Source organism: Procambarus clarkii, chromosome 94 (assembly GCF_040958095.1).
Source record: "Procambarus clarkii isolate CNS0578487 chromosome 94, FALCON_Pclarkii_2.0, whole genome shotgun sequence".
Lineage (NCBI taxonomy): Eukaryota > Metazoa > Arthropoda > Malacostraca > Decapoda > Cambaridae > Procambarus > Procambarus clarkii.
The window spans coordinates 4,140,233-4,160,300 of record NC_091243.1 but is presented as its reverse complement, the minus strand read 5'-3'; the positions used below and the strand labels follow the sequence as shown (position 1 = coordinate 4,160,300).

The 20,068-nt window shown below is 41.6% G+C and overlaps 1 protein-coding gene across 1 annotated transcript in view; it reads left to right on the top strand.

Moving 5' to 3' along the window:
- Nucleotides 1-18,877, top strand: part of LOC138360018 (neural cell adhesion molecule 2-like) — an 84,939-nt gene extending 66,062 nt beyond the window's left edge. Inside the window, exons 3-6 of the mRNA XM_069319918.1 lie at nucleotides 11,676-11,992; nucleotides 13,052-13,262; nucleotides 17,456-17,583; nucleotides 18,611-18,877. Coding sequence (XP_069176019.1) covers nucleotides 11,676-11,992; nucleotides 13,052-13,262; nucleotides 17,456-17,583; nucleotides 18,611-18,814 — 860 coding nt within the window. The 3' untranslated portion in view covers nucleotides 18,815-18,877. The remainder of the gene's footprint in view (nucleotides 1-11,675; nucleotides 11,993-13,051; nucleotides 13,263-17,455; nucleotides 17,584-18,610) is intronic.
- Nucleotides 18,878-20,068: the final 1,191 nt, after the last annotated feature.

Sequence of the window (20,068 nt, the reverse complement as noted above, 5' to 3'; positions counted from 1 at the left end):
CGTTACATAATGTGCCGATATGATTTAGTTCAGCCTTTTTACTCTCGCAGGTGTATCCCACAGCCATGCCCAGGTACTTGTGCTTCTGAACACGGTGCTGTTCCTTCTCATTTAGAGTAAGTTCCCTGGAAACACAAACCGAAACTGTCTCAATTTTCCGTTTGTTACAACTTGTAATAAAGTTGTTACATCTTGGCTTAACGTGTTTATGACGTATTAGAACGTTGTTACAACTTGATATATTGGTTGTTATAACTGGTTAGGAAGGGTTAAAACTTGTTCGAACGTTGTACCAACGTCGTAGTTTCGGTGTGTGTTTGGCAGGAGTTGTATATTCGCTTCCTACATTCAGAGGCACGAAAGGAAAGCGCACTGACAACCTATTAGTTAAACGCACACTAATGATATTATTTAAAAAGACAGATCGAACACTGTTTAAGAAGGCCAGACGTAAATCTGTATATATGTATGTAGGTTAGATTACCATTTTAAAAGCACTACAATCACCTTCTGTGGTTGATTGTTCGATAAATCACTAAAATGTATGTTTAACAGACCTCTAGCCCTGTCCTCGGAGGACAGAAGAAAATGTATATATGATGTTTAGCATTGTAAATGTGCGGCCACGTTTGTGATAAAAATAATAATAATGATAATTAGTGTATTAGTGTGTGCCATAGGCCTCCTCACCGAGAAAGAATAGCCTTATTTCCACCCTTTAATTATGAAACCGACAGCTATTATTGACGGAAAACACTAAAACGATGTTTAACCAAAAACTTTGGTTAAAGTTGATGTTTAAGTGTTAGATGTTTAACTTTTTGACTTACGGAATAATAGAGATCATAAATCCACAGGAGCCTTGATGAGGGGTTCGAACCTATGCGCTGAGTGTTTCCAGACGCCCTCTAGTCCATTGTACAACGACATGGTCAAAAATAAGAATTGTAACCTGAAGTGCTACTGCACCCACGAGGGGTCCTGAAACTCCAGGTTGCAATTCTTTTGACCATGTCGCTCTACAGTTGACTAGAGCGCGTTTGGGAACACTCAGCGCATAGATTCGAACCCCTCATCAAGGCTCCTGTGGATCTGTTCTTTGATATATCACGTTATTCTGATTTCTCTGTGTATAGAGGGAATAATAGAAACTAGAACTGATTAACCGTAAATCACAGAAACTTTTCCTAGGCCTAAATAGGTAACCCTACGCCTAATATATGCCATCTTAGGTCGAATTTAGTGATTTTATCTACTGTATCAGGCCTAGGAAAATTTAAGTTTAGGTGCTGCTTGCTTTCTCGGGCACTTTATTCAGTGAATAATAAGAATTGTGGAAATTTTGGCTCGTAACAGACCACATCTTACAGTGCCATCCATAGTAACTGTTGGTATTATAATTTTAAATGACAGGTTGTCCAATTTCAAAATTAGTAACACAGCAGCTTTATGTAATATGGGCGAGGTACCCAGTGGGCATAATACCCAAGAAAGAACGCTAATTCAACATTGAACGTTGATAACATTGATTCAACATTTAATTATCGTTACTCTTTAACACTGTGGCTACTGAGTAAGAGGTGGAGGAGGATACGAGGCCCCACTCTCCGTCTGCAATGGACGGTAGAGCGACCGTCTCGCATCATGCAGATCGGCGTTCGAGTGGTTGACCGACTGCCCAAGTGGTTGACCGACTGCCCAAGTGGTTGGACACCATTCCTCTCCTCCGTCCTATCCTAAATCCTTATCCTCATATCCCTTCCAATTGCTATATAGTCGTAATGGCTTAGTGCTTTCTCCTGATAATTATCTTGTCTCACCTTAAAACAAATATAATGTATTTTTTACCTTTCGTGTAAACAAAGATCTTAACGATTGTAATCGCTGTTAACTTTAACTTGATGATCCTCCTGGTTGCCGTGTGAAGGTTTCTTGGGCACATGGCTTGGTTTCTTCACATGCAAAGACAAACATTCTCTATGTAACAACGTGCACGAGATTATAGGTCTATTTTATCGGAAAAGGTCTGCTATGTTCCCTCGAGCCCATCATAGCTCACAGAAACGAGATTTTGGAATGAACCTTGACAGTCCGTCGCCTCATTCATTTACCCTATATGCTTGCAGGCTGCTCAACAACCGTGATCACTGAGCACACTACCGTGATCACTGAGCACACTACTGTGCTCTACTGTGCCCACCTTCCACACCATCGTACATGTGTCTGTCCAGTTTCAACCATCCCTGACTTCTCGTCCGTCTTTGACTTGCTGTGTCAGTGTACCAAGGTTACTGGGGTAGACAAAGATCCTCAGGTAATCATCTTTTCTAAACAGAGTTCGCTGCTGTTTTAAGCTCTTGGGTCACAGTTCTTCCCTCAGAGCCTCTGACCTAATATGAGCCCTAAGTGGGTGACGTCTGGAGAAAGGTACCATGACACTAGTTAGCCAAGTTCTCTGTGTGACCAGTAAGCCGTAATAAGTCTTCTCGGCAGCACGTAAGGCCGTCTAAGTGGCAATTAAACCAAGCTTTACCAGTGACCTGGAAACATAAGCCTCTTGAAACACTAATAATCGAAGCCATCTAGCTGGCCAGTTAGCAGAGCCAGAGCCGACTGTGTGAGTATTTCACTAAGTGTAACTATATGCCCCGTATGACTATATGACTGAAGGGCTGACTGTAAGGTCGTACGCCTGTGCTCCTGAGTATGTGTGGTTTGGCCAAGTGGGCCAAACAGTGCCAGTGTGGTTTGGCCAAGTGGGCCAAACAGTGCCAGTGGTTATAACACAAAGCAATCTCGAAAACCAGCAAAGGGGGAGCAAAATAAATATATACACAGGCACAATGCTCAAGATTACGAGGCAATTTAGCTAATGTCTGCGTATTAGAGTTGCTAAAATAATTTGGGGAAAAGATGAAAAAAAAAGAGTATGCGGAGACTCGCTAATGTGGTCTAGGTCCCTCTCACACGAGGCTATAGTAACCCCGCCCCACTGTCCGCTCGTAGCCAGTATTATGCATATATAATGACCTCTACACATGAATAGGCTCGCGTGCTCGACGTGAATCCCCACACTGTACAAAAATTAGTTTTCCCACCGCCTGGTACTGTTTACATAAATTAAAGCGGGAAAAACCGGCTAATCTAGAGAGCTTAATAGTTTTTTTTTTCATCCAGGAAAGTTAGAGAAAGAAAGAAAGAGAGATAGAACAATTTATTTCAATCATGAATAACAATATATTTTACATTTTGTTTATCATACAACTGTCCTATTGTCTTGTAACTTGGCATTACGTAGGAATCCTGGCAGAAAAACAACACTTTTACCCAACAGGACCAAGAACAAAATAGTCTGGCTACAAATTACCGAGTGATATTTTCACTCGTTAGGAATAAAATTCAACGAAACAAAAAGAATGACACAGGGTGGGGCCGCTACGTTAGCATAAGCTAATGGAACCAGGGTAATTCTGGCCTGGCTGTGTGACTGTTGAATGTGTAACTGGGTGACTGTGTCCATACGGCAATCTGACTGAGTGTGAGTGTGTGTGTGTGTTGTGTGTGTGTGTGTGTGTGTGTGTGTGTGTGTGTACTCGCCTAATTGTACTCACCTAATTGTGCTTGCGGGGGTTGAGCACTGGCTCTTTGGTCCCGCCTCTCAACCGTCAATCAACAGGTGTACAGGTTCCTGAGCCTATTTCATATCTACACTTGAAACTGTGTATGGAGTCAGTGTGTGTGTGTGTGTGTGTGTGTGTGTGTGTGTGTGTGTGTGTGTGTGTGTGTGTGTGTGTGTGTGTTTGTAATGTGTGTGTGTGTGTGTGTGTTATTTGGTGACTGTAACTATGACTGAGAGACATTACGACTGTGTGAGTATTTCACTAAGTGTAACTATATGCCCCGTATGACTATATGACTGAAGGGCTGACTGTAAGGTTGTACGCCTGTGCTCCTGAGTATGTGCGGTTATGTGGCAATTTGCGTGTGTGACGGTGTGGCTATTTTACGGAATAACTATGCGAAGCCTCTGCATGATACACGTGGGCCCTTGCCTAATAATATTCGTGGTCTCTGATCCTGTTAGCAGGAAAGCTTTGTGCTGGCACACGCTTGTGGTATCCAACACCCCACGATCTACCGGCGTCCACCGGGCTGAAAATCCGTTCTGGGCATTTCAGGGGCTTCTATGTGCGATAAAAGCTTCGGATCTGCCGTGAATTACAGAGGCTTCGGTCTCTGATATTTCTACCTGGAATCAGTTTCCGGGTGGAACATTTGTCAAACATTGTATATAACATATAGAGAGAGTTCTCGTCCACATTAGGTAAATACTCATTAACCCAGATCCCACCTGTTCCTCAGTTTATGAACGAAAACCACTTTACGCATGAAGCAACTGATTACGCTCAAGCGTAATCCGTTGCTTGAACCATGCAGTCCTCATCAACAAAGAATAAATGCGTATTAATCCACGCAGCCGCCAAACCTGCTGTTTATGAATGACTAAACCGCTTACTCCCAACTGGTGACACCTGTCCTCAAGGCAGGTTCATCAGTGGCAACGCCTGAATTCAAAGACACATTCAATAATGTAAACATACTGTGATTTATTTTTTTGTCTGCATATATAAGGTAATATTATTGCATACTAGAATGTGCTGTATATTTAGGCCTGACATTAGCTGGGTGATTAGGTTCTGTTTGCCATTATTGGTATTAGAAGTACTTGAATGAAGCATTTAGAGGTGCAATTCGCAGACCGTCCTCATTAACAAAGGCCAAAAGTGATTCCATGCACCCGCCAAACCCCCTATTTATGAATGTGAATCGTTTACACACGACTCAACACTGATACACGTCCGAACACGTCCGTAACAAGTGCTTCGCTGACGACTTTTGTTCGAACCACAACACTGTGAATGCTTCACCCACGAACTACAAATTCAAATAATCGCCAACAGAACCTAAACATCTAACCTAACCAATACCTAAATATGCACAGTATGCTAATATTTAACAATATTAATTTATATATGAGAAAGTTCCTATTTTGGAGGAACAGCATGTTAAAATTGATTAATGCGTGTTTGGGGTCGACCACTGGATGGAATGGACTTGGTGTGAGGACGGGTTGGCAATTTGAGCAATGGATATTAAAGAAACACTGCTTGAGAAAAATACAGAGTTGAGTTGTATGTCAGTTTTTTTTTTCATTCATAAACAGGAGGGTTTAATGACTGGAGTAATGTACATTTGGCGTTTGTTGAAGAGGAGAACAACCTTTTTTTAAGTCCAGGCTCGTTAAAGCGGCGGCCGTCTCACAATACACATAGTTTTTACGTATTGTACATTAAAAGTAAGTTTGTTCTCGTATATAAATTATTAGTATTTATTCAATGTTTATGGTCTTCAGTGAAGCACTGTTCGAGAAATGTTCGAATGCCATCATTTTAGAGTCGTTTGTAAACAGTCATTAATTCATAAACATGGGGTTTGGGGGCTTGATTAACGAGCATTTGTCATTTGTTGATGAGGATGGGTTTAGGGACAAATTGGATGGCATCCGAATATTTCTTGAACACTTGTTATATATATATATATATATTTATTATATATATATATATATATATATATATATATATATATATATATATATATATATATAATATATATGGGGGGAGGGTTATGCAGGGGGGAGTTGTGTAAAACCATGGTTTGTCCCTTGGCGAGGCTGCGGGATCCAGTAAGTTCAGTAGAACTTCGATTTCAACTCTTTTTTAACCCTGTCGTAGCTCAGTCGATTGAGGCAGTGTCTGGGATGCTCCCGAACGCAGGTTCGAGTCCCCGTCACGGCAATTGTGGATTTGTTCGAATGAAAATATTCACTCATTTAATGCCTTGGCAATCCATTTTTTAAGGGGGGGAGGGGGGAATGCATGCAACTGCCTTTGCCACAACTTAGTTAAGGAACTATTCCTTCATCCCTCTCCATCTTTCTCTCTCTCTCTCTCTCTCTCTCTCTCTCTTTCTTTCATCTTGCTCTTTTATTCTGAACCTTCTCTTCATCTCCCAGAGGCAGGCCACCACTGTCCAGCTCATTTAACACGCAGAAGTTTTATCCCAAGAATGAGGTTCCAGCTTTGATCCCTCAACAGCACCAGCGCCCGAGGATGGGGCAGACCTCGGGCTACGACAGGTAGCTAGCACTACACCCTCCAGCATCATCACGTACCACGCAGACGAGAGCGCCGCGGTAATAACATAGCTAAGACGATTTTTGTGAGAAAAAAAGCGGGTTATTGATTGCGAAGAGAAAGAAGAAACGTATAAAAAACCCATTCTAGTGAAATCTAGTGAAGAGATAAGATAGTGAGAGAGAGAGAGAGAGAGAGAGAGAGAGAGAGAGAGAGAGAGAGAGAGAGAGAGAGAGAGAGAGAGAGAGAGACAAAAGATAAAGGAGCAGAGAGGCGAGGACGCAGCTCGTGATACAAAAGAAGAGATACAAAGGCGAGGCCACAAGAGGAGAGAGCCAGAGAGAATTCTGTTTGCCTACTCTCTTACCTCTTGGAAGAATATGTGTCAACACTCCCAATGTCTGGGGGCCAGGCTCTTGCACACACACAGTATAATATATATATATATATATATATATATATATATATATATATATATATATATATATACATATATATATATATAGATATATATTATATATTTATTATTATATTATATATATATTTATTATATATATATATTTATTATATATATATATATATTTATTATATATATATATATATATATATATATATATATATATATATATATATATATATATATATATATATATAATGTCGTACCTAGTAGCCAGAACGCACTTCTCAGCCTACTATGCAAGGCCCGATTTGCCTAATAAGCCAAGTTTTCATGAATTAATGTTTTTTCGGCTACCTAACTAAACTTTTTCGGCTACCTAACCTAACCTATAAAGATTTAGGTTAGGTAGGGTTGGTTAGGTTCAGTCATATATCTACGTTAATTTTAACTCCAATAAAAAAAAATTGACCTCATACATAATGAAATGGGTAGCTTTATCATTTCATAAGAAAAAAATTAGAGAAAATATATTCAGTAAAACTTGGCTTATTAGGCAAATCGGGCCTTGCATAGAAGGCTGAGAAGTGCGTTCTGGCTACTAGGTACGACATATTATATTATATATTTTAGGGGTACCACCTCTGGTGCTATTGTGGGACCCACAGCCTCGAAGAAGAAAATAAAGAGTTGAGATACTTTGAAGAGATATGAAGATAAAATAAAGAGATATTCTGTATATATATATATATATATATATATATATATTATATATATATATATATATAATGTATATATACATATATATATACATATATATAACTGACAACTCACCCCAGAAGTTACTCGAACCCATACTGCCAGGAGCACTTTGCAACTGGTTTACAGGACACCTTAACCACTCGACCATATATATATATATATATATATATATATATATATATATATATATATATATATATATATATATATATATATATATATTTAAATAAGAGTGACTATGACCGAAAGGGTAAGATTAATGATTCTAACATGAATCTTCCTAGTATTTCTTATATTTTTCTTCACTGTCGAGGGAAATTTAAAATATTAACTTTCCAAAGTTCATTTTCACACTTTATTATGGTCTGTCGCCTAGGGATGCGTTTCTTTAACTCTTGGTAACATTATCAAAGACAGAGTTCGAATGGTTACAAGTTCGTTGGTGCCGGATGTATATCCGGGAATGAGGTGAAGGTGAAGCACTAACACAAATCCTAGGTTTAAAACACGCTATATTAGGCGTGTTTTAATATATAGTGCTATATATAAATGCACTATATATAGCACATATGCAGTGCCTATATGTACTATACTAGGCCTGAGAATATTTAAGTTTGATTTTACTTTATTTTTTCCAGACTCTAAAATTAATAGTATAAAAAGTGGTACACTGGTGGACCATCACACTACTTATTAAGACTTTCCACCCAGATAGTTACTATCAGTACTATTATTTCACGAGGATGGGTTGTACAGCACACCTTCCAAACGTTGGTTCACGATTACGTTTCACAACATATTTCGTCATAATAATAATCATTGAATAACTGTTTATGATTAATAAGAAAAAACGGCTCTTTATTCAAGCACTTTCTTACTCTCCAGAGTTTGTGTAGCACCATAAAGCTATTAGGATACTAGTAGGCTACTAGGATACTTTGTGTAGCACGATAAAGCTACTAGGATACTAGTAGGCTATTAGGATACTCTGTGTAGCACCATAAAGCTACTAGGATACTAGTAGGCTACTAGAAGACTTTGTATAGCATCAAAGCTACTAGGATACTAGTAGGATACTTTGTGTAGCACGATAAAGCTACTAGGATACTAGTAGGCTATTAGGAAACTTTGTGTAGCACCATAAAGCTACTAGGATACTTGTAGGCTATTAGGAAACTTTGTGTAGCACCATAAAGCTACTAGGATACTAGTAGGCTATTAGGATACTCTGTGTAGCACCATAAAGCTACTAGGATTCTAGTAGGCTATTAGGATACTCTGTGTAGCACCATAAAGCTACTAGGATACTAGAAGGCTACTAGGATACTCTGTGTAGCACCATAAAGCTACTAGGATACTAGTAGGCTACTAGGATACTCTGTGTAGCACCATAAAGCTACTAGGATACTAGTAGGCTACTAGGATACTTTGTGTAGCACCTTAAAGCTACTAGGATACTAGTAGGCTACTAGGATACTTTGTGTAGCACCTTAAAGCACCTACTAGCAACTAGGTGGGTATAAAGAAAGACATACCAAGCCACAGAGAAATCACCTTAACGTAATGTACCTACTAATTTTCTCAAAGACAAAACAAACTCATTCCATTTATGAGAAAAATTCGGGATACAATTTTTCACATTTGTTACATAAATTAAAAGAAACAATAAATAATACAAATTGAAATTTAAATAAAGAAAATGTAGATCGTCTTCCCTCGGCCAACTTCCAAGAGTTTGATAATGTATGAAGATGCTTGGCAGCTTTTGGGTAATTCTCTATACAAGAATTTTCTCACGTCTTGAAGACGTTCTCATCATTCTCAGGATTTGACAAGAGTTACATATTAATGAAACTTTAAACCCCGTCGAGGCTGATGTTCAGTAGTGAAATATATTCATTAACAATTTAGAATCTTTGAATTTCACTAGAACGCCAGAATTTTGACGCATGGATCGACAACGTCCAAAAACCGCAGAGCATTGAGCGTGAAGACCGACATTCCTTATCGCCCCAGCTGCTGCTGCTGCTACTCTCTGCTTGCTGAGCGGCCGCTGGGCTGAGTAAGCCTCTTTCTTACCCTTCTCTTTTTGTATTTTTTTTGTTGAGGGCGGGACATGGCGAGGAGAGAGGCGCCTGGCGACACGACAATCATTACTCCCCCGTCGCCATGCCTGGCGCTCAAGCGGAGGGTGGAGTGGCCCTGGTCTACAACCAGCCCGTTCTCCTAAGGTTTTCCAACGTCAAAAAACTATCATACAAAAATGCCCTTATCCTAACTTACCAGAGAACTCAAAACAGAAAAACGGAACACTATGTCAATTTCGCGAGCCACTACCATTTTCTGGGTCAACAATTTTTAGCCATAAGTAGAGTATACATCAACATGCGACGTTGTATTAGGAGGACAGGTTGCTACGAGGACGGAATTAATTCCCAGGAGACTGGAGGCTTGTGTGACGTAGGCGCTGAAGAGTTGGTTGTGTATGATTAAAGAACTAGACGAGTACCGAGGGCGTCCTCACCCGCTTCTACTGACTTATTTGTGCTTGTAGGATCGAGCATTATATCTGCTCGATATAATCTTCGATCCCTATCTTTCGAATCTTCGGTTGTCTAAAGTATTGATTCCTGGTAAATTTCTCTAATCATATCAGCTATTAAAATTATGAAGGGAGTGTGGCTTTAACAACCTGTTCCTCTAGCTCATTCCATCTTCCAACTACTCTCACGCTAAATGAAAACTTCCTTATGGCTAATAAGAAAACCCAAGACAATATTAGCCACTTGTTACTATGGCTAGTCTGAGTCTCAAGTATCCACCCATGTCGCCTTGGCTCTATTGCTGTTCATTATAAACATTTCGTCAATTTCCATTCAGTCAATCCCCGTAAATATGTTATACGTGTCTATCATGTCCCCCCCCTCTTGTCTCTTTGTCGAGTCGTTATAGGTTGGTAGTTTCCCTTCACTGTGTACTGTCCCTTTAGTCTCCTGTTATCTGTTCCCATTTCCTTCACTTTACACTTGCTCGTATTAAACTCTGGTAGCCATTTCTCAATCTCTGCAACTTGTTCAAGTCCCCTTGGCGAATCCTAAAATCATCTACTGCCACCACTAGCTTCATTCATTTCGCATCATCTGTAAACATCGACCTGTAAAACAACAACTGTAAACATGTTATTTACCAATATTAGAAAGAGAATTGGTCCCAGCTCTGGGGCCAGATTCACGAAAGTACTTACGCAAGCACTTACGAACGTGTACATCTTTCCTCAATCTTTGACGGCTTTGGTTACATTTATTAAACAGTTTACAAGCATGAAAATTTCCCATTCAATTGTTGTTATTGGTATAAACAGCCTCCTGGTGCTTCGGAGCTCATTAACTGTTTGATAATTGTAAACAAAGCCGCCAGAGATTGAGAAAAGATGTACAGGTTCGTAAGTGCTTGCGTAAGTACTTTCGTGAATCTGGCCCCCTGAACCTTGAGGTACTCCACTTGTTACTGTTCGCCAGTCCGACTTCCCCAGCCCCACTTATTGTTACTCTGTGGCTCCAACCTGTTAGATTATTTCTTACCATGTTGTTAGGGCTTGTCCGCTTACTCCCACCTTCCTTTCACGTTTGTTTAGTAATCTTTTGTGAGGTACAGTTTCAATGGTATTTTGACCATCCAGAGATATGCAATCTGCCCATTTGTGTGTGTGTGTGTGTGTGTGTGTGTGTGTGTGTGTGTGTGTGTGTGTGTGTGTGTGTTCTCCGTCACTAGTACTCGCCTAGTTAAGCTTCGGCTCTTTGGTCCCGCCTCTCAACAGTCAATATAGTGGTGTACAGATCCCTGAGTCTACTGGGCTCTATCATATCTACATTTGAAATTGTATATGGAGTCATCCTCCACTACATCACTTCCTAGTGCATTCCATTTAGTAACTACTCTGACACTGAAAAAGTTCTTTCTTCTGTCTCGGTGATTCCTTTGGTCACTCAGCTTCCACCTGTGTCCCCTTGTGCGAGTACCACCCGTGTTAAATTTTGCATCCTTGTCTACCCGGATGGACAAAATTCCCCAGAGAATTTTGTATGCGGTGATCATGTCTCCCTGTGCTCTTCTATCTTCCAGCGACATGAGGTGAAGTTCACACAATTCCTGGTAACTCATGCCTCTTAGTTCTGGGAGGGGTATGTGTGTTTGGGAGAGGGAAGATGGTGAATGAAATTATATGGTTTACATAAATATATTAAACTAAAGGTGAAGTGGATTTTCATAACTGAAATGCTGAATATACTCTGTTAAATTTTTGTATCACATCCACCTGGCAGGGTTCAAGTCCGCTGTGTCGCTCTCAGCTGCCCCAGAGAAAGTCTACACCGGGGCGCCTGTTGACTCCTCCAACATCATCCACTCCGCCTTCACTACCTCCTCCAACACCACGTTGATTCAACCCCCGCCAGTTTACCCCAGCTTCCAGACCCAGAAGGTGGGCACGGGTAGCTCCTCGGCCGTGTTCTCTCCACCGGCGCGGTTCAACAACCAGGTCCTGCCCTCCTTCGCCAACACCACCTCCACTAATGTGACGGTCATCAGAGGCAAGACGGCCTACCTGCACTGCCACGTCCTCAATATTGGCACCAAAACGGTAAGTGACGCAATTGATGTTAGATTATAGGATCAAATTGGTAGGATCAATTGATTATAGGATCAAATTGGTAGGATCAATTGATTATAGGATCAATTGGTGTTAGATTATAGGATCAAATGGTTGGCGGGGTTCTTCTCCCTACTTATGTGGTCTTCTGTCTCCAGCTCCATGAATTATTGGTGCATAGCCTTCGCGGCTTGGTGCTTCTTATGATAATTACTTACTCCACGAATTATTATTCAATTGTGCTTTGAAAATTTACATCTTTGCCATTCACGCATTTAATCGCGTGTTGCACCTGTTTTTCAAAGTGGCCTTCGTAAATACTTAGTGGAGCAAAATAGGCTTGGGCCGAGTTTCATTGTCGTAGGACTAGAGAACATATTTTATCAATACTGTAACAAGGTTAAAGAACATATATTATCAACATCGTCGTAGAACGGCCATACATATATTACCAGAAATCCTCGTTAAGCAACAGCACAACATCGTCGTAGAGCTGGAATTCAAACGTCATCAAAAATTATCTAAATTTTGCTCGTCTTAATATGTTTATGAGCCTAGCATAATTTCTTGAACTAGGACAACCTTTATGTTACATAGTCACCGCCATTCTCAATGTCATGAATTGGTTACTGTATTTTCTGTTGTTGGTTAATTAATTGCTTGTGTGGTGAGAGACTCTGGAGGTTCCACGCTGGGATCTAGTTTGGTGTCTGGAAATCAATTGGAAATCATCGATGCATCTGGAAAAGGAGCGTGAATATTGATTCGTTTACTTCTCATTTTCTTATCAATGAGCTGATTACATCATGCCGATGATGATTAGAGCTATGAGGGCTGATTGCAGGCACCTGTTTACAGAGACTTTGCATGTGTCCTACAGTAATCAACAATGCCTTCCAAAGGAAATGTCAATTATTTCTACCAATCATCTCTCTTGATGAGTGACTCCCCACTCTAATGGTCTCCTTCCCCCCCCCCTTGACAGGAGTAGACGTCTTCTCTCCCTCCCTCAGGATACTAAGTGCGTCCCTGTCTTTCTCTCTTATACAGGTGTCTTGGGTGCGACACGAGGACATCCACGTCCTGACGGTGGGTCGTCTCACCTTCACCAACGACGGCAGGTTCGAGGCCATGAACAAGCCAGGCTCGGACGTCTGGTCCCTGCGGATCAAGTTCCCTCAGCTCCGAGACTCCGGAAAGTACGAGTGTCAGGTGTCGACGCGGCCGTCCAGAGCTCGTATCATCACCCTTAATGTGGTTGGTTAGTGTTGCTGCCACCTGTCTTCCTTATGCCATGGCACAATGGCATTTTCTAGCCTCCCATGGCACAAGGAAGCTGTAATTTTGGCCCCGGGTAGTTTTGTTCGATCACTTGGTAAACAATTACAAAACTTAAAAGCATAATCGCTGTCTAATCTCGCATAAAAAAAAAAATGTAAGCGAGCGCCCTCTCAGCATGGCTTAGACAACTGCAATCGTTACCGCGATGTATGTCTAATTCTGTCTAATAACAAGTACGATAAATAAAAAGGAGTAATTAAGGAATAGTAAAATGTCACTGTATACGTCCTAATATCAACTTCCTTTGATGGTTCTTCCGGTCCTAAGTTTGGGCGACCACACAAACGCTTCCTATAGTCGACAGAAAATTGTAACTGCCTAATTGAGGGATGATAGGCTGCCGTTCCTTGACATGGAATCGTAACGGAGGCAGAGTTCGTATATTTGTTCGGATTTACTCTTGGGAGTCAACCTGTGGTCTGGTGGTGGGGTTCGGAGCCAGTCCGGAGTGTCATATGACAGTCTAGAAACAGTCGTGATGCAGGAACCGTCAATGTCATTCGTGCTAGTTGCTCACTCGTGGTGCCTGTACTCACCTAGTTGTGCTTGCTGGGGTTGAGCTTTGGCTCTTTGGTCCCTTCTCTCAACCGCCAATCAACTGGTGTACAGATTCCTGAGGCAACTGGGTTCTATCAAATTTACATTTGAAACTGTGTATGGAGTCAGCCTCCACCACATCACGGCTTAATGAATTCCATTTACTAACTACTCTGACACTGAAAAAATCTTTCTAATGTCTCTGTGGCTCATATGGGTACTAAGTTTCCACCTGTGTTCGTGTTCTACCCGTGCTGAAGAATTTATCTTCGTCCACTCTATCAATTCCACTGAGAAATTTGCTAGTGGTTATCATGTCTTCCCTTACTCTCCTGTTTTTCAGAGACGTGAGGTTCAGTTCCCTTAGCCTTTCCTCATAGCTCATACCTCTCAGTCCCGGTATGAGTCTGGTGGCATACCGCTGAATCTTCTCTAACTTTGTCGTGTGTTTAACTAGGTATAGACTTCAGGCTGGAGCTGCATATTCCAGGATTGGTCTGACATAAGTGGTATATAAGATCCTGAACGATTCCTTACACAAGTTTCTAAAGACAGTTCTTATGCTGGCCAATCTATCATATGCCGCTGATGATATCCATTAGATGCGGGGCTCTTGGGACCGGTTTGGTGTGATATCAAACCCCAGATCTTTCTCTCTATTTGACTCTAGCAGCATTTCACCTCCCAGATGGTACCTTGTGTTCAGTCTTGTGCTCCCTTCGCCTAACTTCATTACTTTACTCTTTCCTGAGTTGAACTTTAGTAGACATTTTCTAGACCATTCCTCCAGTTTGTCCAGGTCGTCCTGTAGTCTGTCTATCTTCATCTGTCTTGATTTCTCTCATAATTTTTGCATCATCAGCAAACATTGAGAGGAATGAGTTTATACCCTCTGGAAGATCGTTTACATGTATTAGAAACAGGATGGGTCCAAGTACTGAGCCCTGTGGGACTCCGCTGGTTGACATCTCGCCACACTGATGTCTCCCCCCCTCCCTCACCGTTACTCGCTGTTTCCTGTTGCTTAGATAATACCTTATTCACTGGAGCACCTTACTTTTACCCTTGCCTGTTGCTACAACTTTCTGCAGTTCACTCGTGGTGTCTGTGGTTCACTAGTGTGGCATAGATGTAGTTAGGGTTCTATATTTATCACTAGTGTATCATCGATATCACTGGTATGCTAGGAGCGTCATTAGTGTCGCACGTGTGCCAAGTTTGGCACCAAGGTGCCAGGTATACCACAGGTTAACATTGGTCTCACTGATCTGGCACATGTTTCACTAGTGTGCTATTGAGAACTGTAATACGAGGTTAAGGGTAATGGCAAATCCAAGGACAATTAACTAGTAACTATCTGGTTAATTAACTGGATAATCATATCATTATCAATCTTATTAAAGATTAAAATCTAAACTCTACTCAAGGAATCTAATCTAAAATCTAATCACTGAACACCACAAGTAACTAATCAGATTGATCACTGGCCTTTATTTAATCAATGAGTTGATGAATGTTTCGGGGGTTAATCTCTCTAATCTCAATGACTTGCTATCACTTGATTAAATAAATCTTCACAAAGAAACACTAAACTTAATCCCCAAAAGTATAACTAAATCCGACTGCCAACTGGATTACATCTTTCAATACAAAAGGAAAATTAAGGAAAACTTGGTTTCGCTCTTGAAACCAATCATTATAATATTACACACATTATAGAATATATTTATATATTACCACATGATCAAATAATATAAGATTAATAAAACTAGTCAGATGATTATATAGTTATATATATAATATAATTATATATAATAAATCTCTATAATTTATTATTTTAAGTACAGAGAATTAATGGTACTCTGAGAAAACTTGGGAAAATTATATACGTATAAACAATAGGTCAATGGAAAACCTATCCCTACTTCAACAAATTTTTTTTATTAAAATAACACGTCTCAAATTAAAAATAAACAAGTTTGACCTCAGAATGAACTCACATTAACCTACAAGTATATTTTCAACACACTAAAATTTTAGGTTGGTTCTGTAATATATCACTGAAGCTCTCAGCTTAAAACAGAAGTTCAATAACTTCTCCAAACATCAAAAAACTGTCATAAATTAATATCGATAGATAATCACCGAGATTTCTCATCTATCAGGTAAACTTTGGATTCTCAATTGGGAAATTGAGAAAATGATTTATCAATGACACCTGGGTCCTAGATAATTTAATTTAATGAGATAGTAATTTAATTTAATGAGATTGTATTTGGGAGATAAAAATACAGAATCAACACTCAACAGATGACAGTATATTGATACATTGAACTGTAGTTATTGGTGAAACGCACGATAGCCACAGCAAAGGAAGAAGATGTCTCTTCTTCGCTTCGATGGGTTTTACTCACACAAACTGTGGAGAAGAACCAGGCTAACCTGATTAGATTCTCCTCTACGCGAGTATTTATCCAACTTGAGACTAACTTGCGTCTCCCCTTTCTCTAAAATCCCATGACATGGGAACCCTTCCAGTTGGCTGAAGCCAATAAAGAGACCGGCCACTATTATTTTTATCTTGATTGGGGTACCTTTCCTTCCGTCCTTCCTATCCCAGATAATTGTTCTCTTATCCCTTCCAAGTGTTACATAGCCGTACTGGCTTAGTTTTCTCTCCTGACAAATAACCTTCCCTCACTAAGTCTTCTAAGTCTCCTAAGTCTAAGTCTCCTAAGTCTAAGTCTCCTAAGTCTAAGTCTCCTAAGTCTAAGTCTCTTAACCTATCTACCCCTTTTCCTGCCCCTCTTTCGATCGAGTTTATTCAGTGGCCAGACTATGCTATGACTACACTATGCCAGCCCACACTAATGTTCCAGATCTGCACCACCGTCCTCCCATGTTCCCCGGCCAACAACAGGTGGTCTGGCCTGTGCGATAATATTATGCGAATGTGAGCAATACTTGCCTCTACAGGAGCGCGCCGCTCTCACCATTATAAACCTGCCTACACAGGGCTTCACACTAAGTATTTCATGGGTCCTTGCTGCTGCTGCTGGCCTCTGTTACGAGGCTGGGCACAGTCTAGCCAAAAACATTCTCAAAATGCTGCTGCACTTAGTATTATGGTTCGACTTTTGTGTCAGGCGTGTCACTATGGTGGCCTCACAAGGGGCCTCGTAGCCTGGTGGATAGCGCGCAGGACTCGTAATTCTGTGGCGCGGGTTCGATTCCCGCACGAGGCAGAAACAAATGGGCAAAGTTTCTTTCACCCTGAATGCCCCTGTTACCTAGCAGTAAATAGGTACCTGGGAGTTAGTCAGCTGTCACGGGCTGCTTCCTGGGGGTGGAGGTCTGGTCTAGGACCGGGCCGCGGGGACACTAAAAAAAGCCCCGAAATCATCTCAAGATAACCTCAAGATAGATGTGGAGAGCTGAGGAATGGAGAAAGACCTTAACACCAAGTCTAGGTGGTGACAAGCGACTCCTGCCACCAGGGATGGTAGTGGCATCAGCAGCGTCAAAGACTCTTCCACCCTTTATGGCAATTGCTCTCCTTCCGGATTCTCATTCCAGAGCCGAGGGCAGTGATCCCGCCAGGACCCGAGCTGTACGTGGACCGCGGTTCGCCTCTCAACATCACCTGCGTGGTGCCAGACAGCCCAGAGCCGCCAGAGAACGTCTTCTGGTATCACCGGGATAAGGTCTGTAATCACTTTCCTCTTCCTTCCTTACACAGCACACACTACACACACTCGCCCGCCTTCAACCTCAGGAGATTTTCATTATGTAACTATTTAGCCAATCAGCGCGATGTCTGTGTGTGTTATTCCAGACCAGTTCAGTCAGTTTGAACCAACTGGACTCGAGGCAGGATGTGGAGGCAATTTTTTTTTAATTCAATAAAAAATGGACTAAACAGCAAATGTATTAGAACCCATGAATGTCCTCAAAAGTTGAAAATGGTTACAATCTCACTGGTGGCAGCGATGGGATTCCAACAGTAGTTGTTGAAGGCTACTGGCATCATGATGAGATGATGTCAAGGCGCAATGATAAATGCGTCTTGCTATTTAACTGCCAGAGTCACTCGCATACTAAATTAGTCACATCTACATTATTGAATATCCCTAAAATATTAGAGATTGCTTAAATAAGTGCACACCTTGTCATTGACTGTAGCACCGTGCTTTTAGGCATATAACTGCGGTCATTTGCACTGTGTGCGTATGACCACCCACACAAACACACACATACATTCATGGCTTTTGAATTCATTTATTGCATTTTCTTGAAAAAGATTGAATGATAATACTGTATAGGTGACCGCATGGCTCGGGGAGATGACCGAATTTGTGACACAACCTTGGTCTGGTGCCTGAGTCTGTGTCCTAAGCAAGATTATGTCCCTGGCACCAGACCGAGACTGTAACCCTGGAGACCGCAGGTCCCTGGGACCAGTCTGAGGACTTGACATAGGGTCGTAAAATACCCACAACATAATAGCCAATAGCGCAAACATAGGAAGGTTACGCAACTCGACTGAGTGATTATTTACTTCTTGACAAGGCATCACTGGCATTGATGGGAATTTCAGTTTTCCCACGGCTACCAGCCTCAACATAGCGACCATCTTTATCTTGGTGAGGAGCGTTACCATATTAACGAACATCCTCCGTTGGTGGTAGTAAAGTATAGAGAGCCTAAACATTCTTCATTGTTCCCCGGCAGATGGTGTCGTTCGACGGGTCGCGGCGAGGAGTCACCATCACAACAGACAAGGGCCTCGTCACCACCAGCATCCTCGTTATCCCAGACGTCACGGCGCACGATTCTGGTATCTACATCTGCGCGCCGCAAGGCATGAAGGAAGCCTCTGTCAGAGTCAGTGTGTTAAACGGTGAGGTTCCCGCCTGCTGCCTAGGGTGGCCATGATTGTATGTGTACACTTCCCTATTAGTGGGTCTACATGAGAGTGAGGCCTAGTTTCTTATGCCTCGCCAACTAGCCTTCTGCCTGATGCGTTTGAGCCTGATGTGTATGTGTGTGTGTGTGTGTGTGTGTGTGTGTGTGTGTGTGTGTGTGTGTGTGTGTACGTACCAATTGTATACTCACCTATCTGTGCATGCAGGATCGAGCTCTCGCTATAGGAACCCGCTTTTCTAGCCGTTGGGTGTCAAATGCAATGCCTGGCCTAATTCTCTATCATACCTGCTTTTAAAGTCATGAATGGAGTTAGCATCTACAATCTGCTCCTTTAGGTCATTCCATTTATTCACTACGCTTACGCTAAACATCTAAAATTTCTAACATCTCTATAACACGTTGAGTTTCAAGCTTCCATCCGTGCCCCCTTGTTCTATTGTTATTCATTGTAAACATTTCCTCTGTTTCCACCTTGTCAAACCCTCAGAGTTGATATTGTGTCCCTGTGCGCGCGCGCGCGTGTGTACTCACCTAGTACTCACCTAGTTGTGTTTGCGGGGGTTGAGCTCTGGCTCTTTGGTCCCGCCTCTCAACCGTCAATCAACAGGTGTACAGATTCCTGAGCCTATTGGGCTCTATCATATCTACACTTGAAACTGTGTATGGAGTCAGCCTCCACCACATCACTGCCTAATGCATTCCATTTGTCAACCACTCTGACACTAAAAAAGTTCTTTCTAATATCTCTGTGGCTCATTTGGGCACTCGGTTTCCACCTGTGTCCCCTTGTGCGTGTGCCCCTTGTGTTAAATAGACTGTCTTTATCTACCCTATCAATTCCCTTCAGAACACACACTTCAGTGTGTGTGTGTGTGTGTGTGTGTGTGTGTGTGTGTGTGTGTGTGTGTGTGTGTACCCTCCTAGTTGTACTTGCGGGTGTTGAGCGTGCTTGAGCGGTCCCGCCTCTCAATTGTCAAAAAACTGATGTACACGTTACTGAGTTGATTAAGCTTTATCATATCTGGATTTGAAACTGTGTATGGAGTCAGCCTCCACCACATCACTTCCTAATGCATTCCATTTGTCAACCACTCTGACACTGAAAAATTCTTTCTAATGTCTCCGTGTCTAATTTGGGTTCTCAGTTTCCACCTGTGTCCCCTTGTTCGAGTGCCACCCGTGTTAATAGTCTAACCTATATATTCCCCCGAGACTTGGTACGTGGTAATAATGTCTTCCTGAACTTTACCTTCCAGCGACCTG